This window comes from Canis lupus, chromosome 12 (genome assembly GCF_011100685.1).
Source record: "Canis lupus familiaris isolate Mischka breed German Shepherd chromosome 12, alternate assembly UU_Cfam_GSD_1.0, whole genome shotgun sequence".
Classification (NCBI taxonomy): Eukaryota; Metazoa; Chordata; class Mammalia; order Carnivora; family Canidae; genus Canis; species Canis lupus.
The window spans coordinates 48,703,411-48,716,133 of NC_049233.1; the positions used below are offsets into that span (position 1 = coordinate 48,703,411).

General features: G+C 45.1%; 1 protein-coding gene across 2 annotated transcripts in view; it reads right to left on the reverse strand.

Moving 5' to 3' along the window:
* Positions 1–5,160: 5,160 nt before the first annotated feature.
* GABRR2 (gamma-aminobutyric acid type A receptor subunit rho2) overlaps positions 5,161–12,723 on the reverse strand; it is a 45,887-nt gene continuing 38,324 nt past the window's right edge. For both annotated transcript variants that reach the window (XM_038554722.1, XM_038554723.1), the window contains 3 exons: positions 10,146–10,298; positions 8,930–9,126; positions 5,161–6,042 (listed from right to left, as the gene is read on the reverse strand). In XM_038554722.1, the coding sequence (XP_038410650.1) occupies positions 5,731–6,042; positions 8,930–9,126; positions 10,146–10,298 (662 nt within the window). In that variant the 3' untranslated portion in view covers positions 5,161–5,730. The remainder of the gene's footprint in view (positions 6,043–8,929; positions 9,127–10,145; positions 10,299–12,723) is intronic.

Here is a 12,723-nt window from a genome sequence, read left to right on the forward strand (position 1 = left end):
CACAATGACTGTTCTATCATCTGTTCTATCTTTTGTGATAGAGGCAATGGCCCTGCTGTCTCCTGGCAGTGCCCACCTCATGCGTGTGGGGACAAAGGATGGCACAAGTCCTCAAGACTGTTGCTCGTCCACAGACCTGGTAACCAGGTTATAAAAACTGTTTTCAGATCAGTCCCTTAAATTCCACTATAATAGTTTGGGAAACTAACCACTGAGACCACAACCCTCATCTAGGCCAGGTATGCCATCATGCTATTTTTAAATCTTCCAAGAAAATAAGAGTCTAAGATATTCTGTCCATAATAAATAGTAGTAACTCTCTGAGCATTTTCCCTTCTATCTACCTAAATCACTTATAGTTAAAAGAAGAGTCCCTCTTCTCTAACATCTACCTGTGGGCTTGATCCCACTGAGCCTCTGGCCTCCACCTTGCCATGTCTGTTCTTTACCCTTCTCAATTTTCTGGTTATTTTTGCCTCCAGCCATACCCTCCTCCATTCAAGAGTCTCCTTCCTTCCAGTATCTTTCTTTCAAAGATTTATTTATTTATTTATTTATTCATGAGAGACACAGAGAGAGAAAGGCAAAGGCACAGGCAGAGGGAGAGGGAGAGGGAGCAGTAGGCTCCATGCATTGAGCCCGACATGGGACTCGATCCCGGGTCTCCAGGATCCCACCCCGGGCAGAAGGTGGCACTAAACCACTGAGCACCCCAGCTGCCCTCCTTTCTTCCAGTTTCTATGACACAACAGTCTTCTGGTTCTCCTCCTACTTCTCTCATCAGTCCTTCTCTTCCCACCTAAATATATACTCCTAAGCTTTTATCTGCAGACATCCTCTCTTAAGCTTTGCTCCTGGAGTTCCATCCACTTGGAGAGCTTCTTTGAGCACATCTAGGAGGGAAGTCCCAAATCTTTACTTCCCTCCAGCCCCAGACCAACGTTTATAACTTTTCATTCACATCTCCACTTGTCTGCAAGGCTCAAACTCCTCATCCCTCCTCTTTCCCCTGGCTGCTCAGTCTCTGTTATGTCAGCACATAGGCTGTGGCTCTCACCCGTAACTGAACCTAACATGAACTTTCCCTGCTATTATTATCATTGTTTTTCTGCCTCATTGGTTTCCTCAAACTAGGCAGTTTTCCATTTTTTGAATTCCTGGTCTCCCTCCTGAAGATGTTTACAAAAAGATTGAACCAAAATAAAATGTCTTTGAAGAGTTCTTTCTAAACTTACACATAACACAGAACTCTGATCATCTTCAACATGTGTGGCCCAGATCAGACCAGACCAATTTCTTCCCCAGATTTATCCTTTTTTCTTTTTCTTTTCTTTCTTTCTTTTTTTTTTTAAGATTTATTTATTTTAGAGAGAGAGAGAGAGAGAGAGAGAGCATGAATGGGAGGGGCAGAGGAGAGGAAGAGTACAGAGTCCAAGGCAGGGCTCGATCTCACAACACTGAGATCAAGACCTGAACTGAAACAAAGAGTCTGATGCTCAACCAACTGTGCCACCCAGGTGCCCCATCTTCCCCAGGTTTTTTCTAAGTTGGAATGAACCTAAAAGGACCATTGATACCAGGATCATTGAACTAGGAGGATGCGTACCTGAGACTTTTGTACATTTGGTAGTGTATCTGCCCATGGTCTCATGAACACACCTCAGCTTTCCTTCTGCTCCCCACTTTTTCTACTTGTTGAAATTATATCTATCTGTTGCTCAAAATTTACCACAAATAGCATTTGTTCCTCAAATCCTAAGATCTCTCCCTCCTTTGAAACATACCAACTGCAGTGTAAGCTTCTTAATCACTAAAAGGAGTTTTTCATTCCTTTCTTTTTTTTTTTTTTTTTTAAGATTTTATTTATTTACTTGAGAAAGAGAGAGCATGAGCAGGGAGAGGAGCAGAGGGAGAAAGAGAAGAGAGCCCAACTCGGAGCTTGTTGATCTGAACCAGATCATGACCTGAACCAAAGGCAAATGCTTCACTGATTGAGCCACCCAGGCACTCATCCCACTTGTCTATCTGCCATCACCCTATCTCCATCCCAGGCACAAGACCCCAAAGATAAAAGCATAGTAACTGTTGGCTCCATGAAGCCAAAGAAGTATGTCCGATCACCAGCTTTTGTACAATACCTATTTCTTTTATTCTAACATGCATATTTTTTCAGTTTGACATTTGCAAAATCAGGATTCATTTTATAATAATCAGCATGCTATAATTTAATTAATGGGTACATCTCACACTGATAATACCTTAGATTCAGTGAAATAAAGTATCATTCAAGCCTCCCTGATAACAATTACGTTTACTCCTGTCTTCCTGCCTCTAGGGTGAATCATTTCATGTTCTCAACATTTCCTTAGTTCCTGTTTTCCACTCCTGCTATTGTCTCCTTCTTTACCTCCTTTAATTTTCTCGTTTCCTCAAGGAGAGTCAGCTATTTTACACTGCAATAAGGCAGTGCTGAATACACTGCGCAGTAGTGTCACTGTATCATGGTCCCACGTGATAAAATGCTGTTTGCAATTGTAAATATGTTTATTCATACAATTAACTGTATAAGCTAGTTAAAATCTCTCTCTCTCTCTCTCTTTTTTTTTTAAGATTTTACTTATTTATTCACGAGAGACACGGAGAGAAAGAGAGGCAGAGACACAAGCAGAGGGAGAAGCAGGCTCCTTGCAGGGAGCCCGATGTGGGACTTAATCCCGGGTCTCCAGGATCAGGCCCTGGGCTGAAGGTGGCGCTAAACCGCTGACCAACCTGGACTGCCCATCTCTTTTTTTCTTTTTTTTTTTTAAAGTGTGAAAGTGCCAGCATATTATATGAGCCTCAATTTATGAAGACAATGTAGTCAGAAGCACAGTAGTGTTGGAATTAAATAAGACAACTATAGCAATATGATATATTTAATGACAACATAATTATCATTCTTTGAACAGCATTGTGGTCTAGAAGAGTCTATGGAGAGTAAAAATTTCTAAACAAGTCCAGATGCTCTGTATCATCCAATAATCCTTGTTTACACAGTTTTATCCTTCCTCTGTCCACAAGGCTGGAAAATCCAGTGGTTTGGGGCCAGAGAACTCCATGCAGGGGAAGCTTTCCTCTTTGGCACTGGCATGGGGCACCCCTAGTGCTATGGAAAGTACTGGACTTCACTTCCTCTTCCCATAGCCTAGGATCCAGCCAAAACGGGGATGACTTGTCCCACAAACCCTATACTATGTAGCCCCAACCTGTCCTGCCTTTCTCATGTCTTTGCTCAGGCCAACCTTTTCATCTACAATAGCACTAATAGAATTTTCTGTGGTTGTGGAAACATTCTATATATCTGTACTATCCAATACAATAGCCACTAGCCACATGTGGCTATTGAACAAAGCACTTGAAATGTGGCCAGTACAAGTGGCAAGAACTGCACTTTTATTTTATTTTACTTAAATTTAAATAGATACATGGCTAGTGGCTACCATATTAGACAGCCACTAGCCATGTATCTAACATGAATTTTTCTTCCTTTTTTTTTTTTTTTTTTTTGATGGGGGGGAGGTGGGGAGAGAGAGTGGAGCAGGACAGAGGGAAAGGGAAAGAAAGAATCTCAAGCAGACTCCCCACTGAGCACAGAGCCTGATTCAGGGCTCCATCTCATGATCCTGAGTTCATGAGCTAAATGAAGAGTGGGATAGCATGTACTTTTCTACATGTGCATTTAGCATGTAAAGCTTCTCGAAATCTCCAATCTTCAAGGGTCACCTCAGGGGCCGTTTTCTCCATTAGATCTAGTCTTTCCAGTGGAAATCATTCTTTCTTTCCTCAGAATTCCCATTACATTTTGAACCACTTAACACTTTTTAACTTATAGATATTCGTATATCCTGGACATCCCAGTGCTGGGAGGATTAGGGTTAGGGTTGGTTTCATGAATCTATAATAGTAGCACAGCAACCAACATTACAATAAACAACTGAGTAAGATTGTTGCACAATCTGGTCTGAGGCCAGAGGAAATGGATGAGGGACCGACAAGAGGAAGGAGAGGAGGAGCTGGAATGCATAAGGCAGCTAAGTGACAGTTGTGGTGAGGGAGGAGAGGATCAGGGATCTACTGGCCCCTGACTTTAAACTTCAGTAGGAAAAAAAATAAAAAATAAAAAAAATAAACTTCAGTAGGCTCTGGCACCCACCTGAGCTCTAATCCTCAGGAACTAAAAATCTCTGCCTGCCCCTGTGGAGCAGACGCCACAAGCCAGCACTCGCCTGACTTAAGGCAGGGTCATCCTCTCTTTTGCTGCACCATTTGGTCATCCTCTCTTTTGCTATACCATTTGTACACTCATGACCAAAGGACCAGATACCCAGACCCTGAGCAGGAAGGTGGAAGGTAGGAAGAAAGAGCAGAACAATTTCTTTTATTAAGCAAGAAATCTAAACTGGGCATTCTTTCTCTACTTCCCAGAACAGCCCTCTGATTCCACATGCTGTAATTGAAAGAGGAGGTACCCTTCTCAAAATCGTGTTCTTTATATTTCCACAAATACTACTGATTAGAGGTTCACTTGAGTTAACTAGCAAAGATCTAAATTACGGATAAGAGAAATGGTTATTCATGATTTATTGTAGATTCCGTTAATCAGATTGTTTTCCTAACCTTAGTTTAGCCACATTAGAGAAAGTCACTACCTTGTGGAAGGGAGAAATCATTTCAAGGTGCAGGGTATTTCTGGTCAGGTAGAGTCCCAGGGGTGGGGACCAGGCTTGGACACAAGGATTATTAAGGACACCTGTCTGATAGGGGAGAAGCCCAGAAAGAGAAGTAGGCTGGAATATGGAACACATTTCCACAGCAGATCCATGGCTCCTTCCTCCCCAAGACCAAGTCCTTGGCCCTCTCCCCAGCACTAGACTTGTCCTGCGTGGAGATTCTAGAAGAGAAGTTTTTAAGCTGCCTTCACAAGGGTCTCATAGGAGACTGGAGATGCTTTCCTAGACAGACCTAGGAGTAAAAGCACCAGCAAACAGAATGGATCTGTGGAGTCAGTGGGGGTTGGAGGGAGGCAGAAGAGCAGCACTACTGCCATATGTAGAATGAGTGCAGGCTTAGAGAAGTTCTCTGAGAGACCTCTATTTGTTCATTTCCACAGGACCAGGCACAGAGTGGGTACTCAATATTTAATGAGTGGTTGAATGGATTGCAAAATCATGCAAGTTGTCAGACTCACACAGGTCAAATCATTTCCTATCTGGGATAAGAGCTTTTTTTTTCTTCCTAGGTAGGCACTTAATCTAGTTGCATGGGTTGCAGATTTTTTTATTCCTATTTTGAATCCTATTTTCCATCTCCTATCCAGAAAGCCCCTAGTCTTGCCCTTTATTCTTCTGTGTCCCTTCAAAACTGAATCCTAGGCTTCATTAGGGTCTCAGATTATCTAGGAGGCATTCGAGTCATTTTTTATAGGGGGGGGGGCTCTTGTGAACTGGTTTACACACAAGAACAGAAGAAGACAGTCCCAAAGAGGCGTGAAGTAGGACACAGAACACAGCATTAATGAAGAGCAAACCCATGAGATAAGGGACAGGGCAGCTGGAGGGCTCCCGGTGAGGGGGGCATTGCCATGGTGGTCCAGGAGCTGTTGCTCTATCTGGTGAGGGGGGGCATGGTCGGCAGGTCCATGTGCAGACAGCTGGCCAGGCATGTCCTTTCCCAGTCATAGCCTCCGGACCCCTAGGAAAACACTGACCAATAAATTAAGTTGAAAAATATGTAGGAGGCAGGAAATATCAACCTGGAGTATTTGTCAATGGCGTGGGTGTTCTGGAAGATGCGAAGACCCATGTGGCCCCTCAGAAGCCCCTTCTTCCTGGAGGAGTTGGATTCATTGCTCAGAGCCAGGTGGACCACTATTTTGTCTTGTCTTTCTTCTTCTGTCAGAATATGGCTTCTTGGGTATCCAGCCAGACTGTTGGCCTCAGACTCACTGTAGCTTCCATCCAGCATCATGGTTCTCGAGTGAAGCATTCCACACATGCACGGGAACTGTGGGCAGCAAATGCAAGGAAGGTGTCAGGCATGTTTAGGGCTTGTGGAGAGGCAGAGGAGGTGCCTTGGGCCCAGAGCAAAGCCCCATGGCTACTCAGAACCACAGAAAGGCAGAACTAGAAGGATCTCCAAAGATCACTCAGTCCAGTGACTCTCTACATATTATAATTCTCTGAATATTAGAATCATCCAGGGAGCTCTTTAAAATAGCCACATCCAGGTTTTACTCTAATTGATGTGAAGCTCCCCAGGTGATTGTACCACCCAGCCAGGGTCCAGAATCACCGACTTAGTCTATTGCAGAGGGAAAAACTAAGACCCAGTGAGGCTACACAATTTTCCTGAGATTACACAGCTAGTGTCGGAGTCAGGACTTTAACCCCCCACATTCTGGGGGCACCTGAGTAACTCAGTTGGTTAAGCATCTGACTCTTGATTTTGGCTCAGGTCATGATCTCAGGGTTGTTGGCTTGAGCCCTGCATTGGGCTTCACACTCAGCTCAGAGTCTGCTTGAGATTCTCTCTTCCTCTCCCTCTGCTCCTCCCCCTGCTCTCTCTCTCTCAAATAAATAAAATCTTTTAAAAATATATTTAAAAATAAATAAAGTAAACCCACACATTCTGATTCCAGTTGTGGGTCTCCAACTCTTTGTGCATGAATCAAAAGATGATTAAGTAGGAGAGTATCCTTACTTTAAAGAGTTACATTTAAGCATAAAAGGTCATGGTACCTGCAAAGCACTTTTAAATGGTTCAACTGCATGGACAAAACTACATGTATATGGAGAAAGAGCTCACACAAAAATGGCAAAACGTTAGCAATGTTGAGTGTAGGTGCAGAGTCTATGGATGTATATTATCCTATTTTTCAACTGTTTCTACAAGTATGAAAATGTTTATAAGAAATTATAAGTTGGGGCAGCCCCAGTGGCACAGCGGTTTACCACTGCCTGCAGCCCGGGGTGCAATCCTGGAGACCCAGGATCGAGTCCCACGTTGGGCTCCCTGTATGGAGCCTGCTTCTCCCTCTGCCTGTGTCTCTGCCTCTCTCTCTCTGTGTGTCTTTCATGAATAAATAAATAAAATCTTTTTTTAAAAAAAAAAGAAATTATAAGTTGGAAGGAAGGAAATGGCTTCACTTCTCCCCATAATTTGAGTCAGCAAAGAGTGGGCTTCCAGCTGGCACTGGTTAATAATTCAAGGGCATGTACCTGTCAGGTGGAGGCATGTTATTTTTCTGACAGCTCCATACAGGAAAGTTCATTGGATTATAAATCAAAAGTGTTTAAATCCAGAAGTCCATTTGACAATGACCAATGTGCAGATTTATTGAAAATTTGAATGAGTACTCAAATGCTAAAGTAAAAAAGGTTTGAATAGAACTTTAAAAATAAATTCTTAAACAGTCTAGCCTAAATATATATAATATATTTAAGTATAATCTGGGCATTGAAAGACTATTTTTGAAAAGGCAACACATCATCTTTTCCTAAAATTTAAAGCTCCCTTATGTTAAGTAGCTACCAGCCACCTAGATGTACAGAAATGTGGGATTTTCATATCCCCTGACCTTTATACCTTCTAGGTGAATACCCATTTTGATTAGTACAATGATGACCAATGATTTGGCAACAAGTTGGCATTTTATTGTTTACTGTGATTAATAAGAGTCTGAATATGAATGGAATGGAGTCTCCCTCCCTGTCCAAAGGCCCACGCACATTGCCTGAATTTCCCATTTGTATTCTATCTCATAACTAACGTAGGTTACTACACTGCAGTACAGTGTAGACAGCATAGTATTTCCAATGAGTCTGAAGGCTAAAGTTGTATGTAGCTGAATTTCCACTGGGTCAGACCACAGATAAATACAAGAGTTTTTAATTCTAGACCTCTCCCCTCATCTGGTCACAGGACCTGGAGGCATCTTCCCTAAACATGTTCATAGTAATAGTGATACTTTATGTCTGCCTAGAACCCCACAGTTTCAAAACAACTTTTGCATACGTTATCTCACGTGACCCTTACAACAACCTTGGGAAGAGGGGAGGGGAGGATTCCTCTATACCTTTTTACAGATGAGGAAACAGAGGCCCAGGGTAAGTGGTGCCTGAGAACACAAGTCTTTGGGATCCCTGGGTGGCTCAGCAGTTTGGCGCCTGTCTTCAGCCCAGGGCATGATCCTGGAGTCCCAGAATAGAGTCCCACATCGGGCTCTTTGCATGGAGCCTGCTTCTCCCGCTGCCTCTCTGTATCTCTCATGAATAAATAAAATATATATAAAAAAAAAAAAAAAAAAAAAGAACCCAAGTCTTCCTAGTCCTGGTCCAAAGACTTTCTGATTCCTTTTTTTTTTTTTTTAAGACTTATTTATTCATGAGAGAGAGAGAGAGAGAGAGAATGGCAGAAACACAGGCAGAGGGAGAAGCAGGCTCCATGCAGGGAACCTGACATGGGACTCGATCTTGACACTCCAGGATCACACCCTGGGCCTAAGGCAGGTGCTAAACCACTGAGCCATCCAGGGATCCCCTCTTTTTTTTTTTTTTTTTTTTAAGATGTTATTTATTTATTTGAGAGAGTACAAGCAAGGGAGAGAGAGAGAGAGAGAGAGAGAGAGAGAGAAGCAGACTCCCCACTGAGCAGGGAGCCCAACGTGCACCTTATCCCAGGACCCCAGGATCACGACCTGAGCCCAAGGCCAACGCTTAACCCACTGAGCCCCCCAGGCTCCAGACTCTCTGCTTTCTGGGATGCTTGGTGGTTGAAGCTAGAACCCCTTCTGAAATAGATCCTCCTCCTTTTGGGCAGCCCTGGCTCCCTGCCCTTCTCATGCAACCAGTAGCCTGGGCTGCGGGCGGGAGATGAAGGACTGTGGTCTCGCCTTGTCCCGCAGCTTCCGCTCCTTGCGCTCCTGCACGGTGGTCAGGTAGTTGACGGCCGCGTACTCCAGCACCGAGAGGAACACGAACACGAAGCTGACCCACAGGTAGATGTCCACCGCCTTGATGTAGGAGACGCGGGGCATGGAGGCGTTCACGCCCGTGATGATGGTGGACATGGTCAGCACCGTGGTGATACCTGCAACGTGCAGCCGGGGTTCAGCCACCCGCGAGGGTGCAGAACGGCCCCCACATTTCACCGAGTCACCGTGTTGCATTCTTCCTCCGTGTCGGAAACCCACAGAGGGGCCCCCCCGGCATGGAAACCTCCACGCGGCAGATCTGCTCCATGGGCAGCAGGCGGGTCCCTCCGGGCCAGCTCGCTGCTGGCCTCCTCTGCCTTGCAGCCCCCCATCCTCACCCGGGGGCTGGGGGGGCCTGGTGTCTGTGGTGTGGCTGGCCGCCTCCTCAGTGCTTCACCAAGGACCCGGTCAGATGTGGAATTTGCAACAGTGACCGGAGGACACCCCTAAAGGAACCTCCCCACCCCTGCAGGGAATGCCCTCCCTCCCTCCCTCTCCTCCCAACCACATGTATTAAGTCTCTGAACGCTGTGGAAATTCCTGGAAGCCTATCATGCTATCTTCTTCACTGTGCCTTGCTGGTAAAACCCTCACATTTCTTGGAGACCCGGCTGATCGTGGCCAAATTGACCATGATGAGCTGTACAGTTCCCCCTGTTCCCCCTGGAGCTTCTGGTCTGTGGAGGCGGAAAACCACAAGTCCAGGGAGTACAGCCCTCCCCCTCCCCCAAATCCCCTATTACCCACCCTGCCTTCAGACTCTGTCCAAACAAGGCCGACACAGAGTGTGTGTATTTACAGAGGGAGGTTTTGGTGTTTGTAGAATTGTCTTATTTATGAAAGTCCTGAGCTCTAATCCTGCTGGTGGTGGAAGTCTATCCCCCAGACAGGCTTCATGTTTCTGAGATGATTCGAGCAAAGCTGATGTAGCTTTAGCTCCCTGTGGTTTTCCTAAAGTAGTGGAGGAAACAGCGTGGCATGTGAGTGGTGACAGCAACAGGTGGGAGGAACGTTTGCTCCTTTTGACTCTGACAGCCCATCAGTTAAGAACTCTGAATAATGGTTGTCCTTTTTCTCTTTATAGTGACCAGCTGAAACAATAACCACCCCACCGCACCTTATCACATGCTTTTACCCAGTGAAACTCTGGCGGGCACAGCTCTGCGGTCGATCCAGAAGGACACCCAGGACAGCATGACCATCAGGGTGGCAGGGAAGTAGGTTTGGAGGAGGAAGAAGAAGATGTGGCGTCGCAACGTGAAGTTAATGTACAGACGGTTGTACCAGCCTGGGGGACACAGGAAGAAACCGGGGAGGTTCAGCTGGAGAGGCTTAAACAAACCCCATCCCCAGGAACCCTTCTACCCCCCTCCCCCCCACATTGCTCTCATCTTCAGCAGAAAGTTAAAAGTTAATGATTAATAGACTTAATATAGTACATCTCCTATCTAAAATCTAAGCCCTCTCTCCTATAAATAAGTATCTTGCCAGTATCTAATACATGTACTGTTGTTTTTTTTTAAGATTTTATTTTTATTTATTCATGGAAGATACAGAGAGAGAGAGAGGCAGAGACACAGGCAGAGGGAGAAGCAGGCTCCACGCAAGGAGCCCCATGCGGGACTCGACCCAGGTCTCCAGGATCACACCCTGGGCCAAAGGCGGCGCTAAACCGCTGAGCCACCCAGGCTGCCCTACATGTACTGTTTTATTCAATATTACCTAACTTCTCTTCCCCTAACATTTTGGAAGAAGGTAGAAAGAGAGATCTAGGTTTTTTTGTTTTGTTTTGTTTTGTTTTTTTAATTTTTATTTATTTATGATAGTCACACAGAGAGAGAGAGAGGCAGAGACACAGGCAGAGGGAGAAGCAGGCTCCATGCAGGGAGCCCGACGTGGGACTCGATCCCGGGTCTCCAGGATTGCACCCTGGGCCAAAGGCAGGCACCTAACCGCTGCGCCACCCAGGGATCCCGAGATCTAGGTTTAGTTGTTTGTTTTGTATTTTTTATTTGCAAACCAAAACCATATTTCCTGAGGACTCAGTGCTCACGAGGCCCAGAAGTGGGACTGGGTTCTATTTCATTGAGGCCAGGGCAGCCCGGGTGGCTCAGTGGTTTAGTGCCGCCTTCAGCCCAGGCTGTGATCCTGGAGTTCCAGGATCAAGTTCCACATCAGGCTCCCTGCATGGAGCCTACTTTTCCCTCTGCCTATGTCTCTGGCTCTCTCTGTGTGTCTCTCATGAATAAATAAATAAAATCTTTTAAAAAAATAGAATATATTTTGTTGAGGCCAGTACCACTGAGGCAGGAGCCAGCAGAGCCGGGGTCTTGCCACTGTTCTCTCTGTCATAGATTGATCAGCTCAGTCGGTTTCCACATATATCATGAGATGGGTGGTTGTAAATAAGGACTAAAATGATAAGGTCTCAAATCCACAAGATCTATACCCAATCCCTGGGATCAAAGATGGTGTCAAGGACAGTATAAATGTGAAAAAGTGGACTGCAACTGTGTGCGCACACACACTCCACTCTCATCTCAGCCCTGCCCGGGATACTGGCTCAGTAGCTTGCAATGGGACCCAGAAATCTGCTTGTCAAACACACTCCCCTGTAGATATGGATGCAGGAGGACCTCAGGCTGCTCCCAGGAAAATGCTGCGCAGGTAACAAAGGCTACCTGGGTGGTGTAAAAAGTTACTGTGGCGTCAGGTTAAAGAAGGGTTGGATCAATAGGGAAAGGCTCAAACAATAGGATGGGTCCAGACAAGCTTGACCCATGGTTCCTGTGTAGGTTCCCCTGTTGTTTGAATGAGCTAGCTACTTTTAGTGGACTGGATAAATAGAAAGTGATCTTCAGATGTGACAGAAATAACCTAATCCTTTTTTCATCCCACAACCTTTGTCCCGTCATGTCAGCTTTATCTTCCCTACGTAAATCGGCACCCATGAAGCAAATCACATTGTGCTTTAGGTTTGTACAGGGTCTTTCTGGAAGGGCTGAGCATTGCCTTAATTCTGTTAAGGTTTGTTCCACTATCCTTTCCTTCTAAGAAAATCAGGGAGGGTTGCCTTGGAAACACTAAGAGGGAACCAGGAGCTTCACAAATGTATACTCTGTGTTCCAAACAGAGCACTCGTGGGGAGCTCACAGCCCCTGTACCAACCCACTTGTTGGCACATAGAAAATAATGGGAGAGGAAGATGCATTTTAATCTGGACTCCAGAAAGGCTGGAATGGGGGACAAGACAAACAAACAAACTTCTATTTGAACACAGAAAATGTCTAATAGAAGTACACATAGTGACTAAGGCACGTTGGCCACTTACTAGCTGTGCAACTTCGATAGTCAAATTAACCCTTCTGAGTCTCAGTTTTCTCATCTGTAAATTGGGGATGATGATAATATCTACACCACGGGTTTGTTGGGTAGAAATTAGTTAATTCATATAAAGCACTCAAGACAGTGACTGACACATAGTAAAAAGTTATATAGGACATTCTTAAAAATGGTTTTAGCAAGAGAGTGGATTTGAACTTGCCAAGAAGAGATGAGAAGAGAAAATTGTGTGGTAATACATACCAGCGGAAAAGGAAGGGAGGAATGAGGATGAGCCCTATGGGCAGAAAGGGAAGAAAGGGACCTTGGGCTGTCCAGACACTAACTCCACCTTCTCTGAGACTCAGGCTTTTTCAGTGATTGATGTTGGG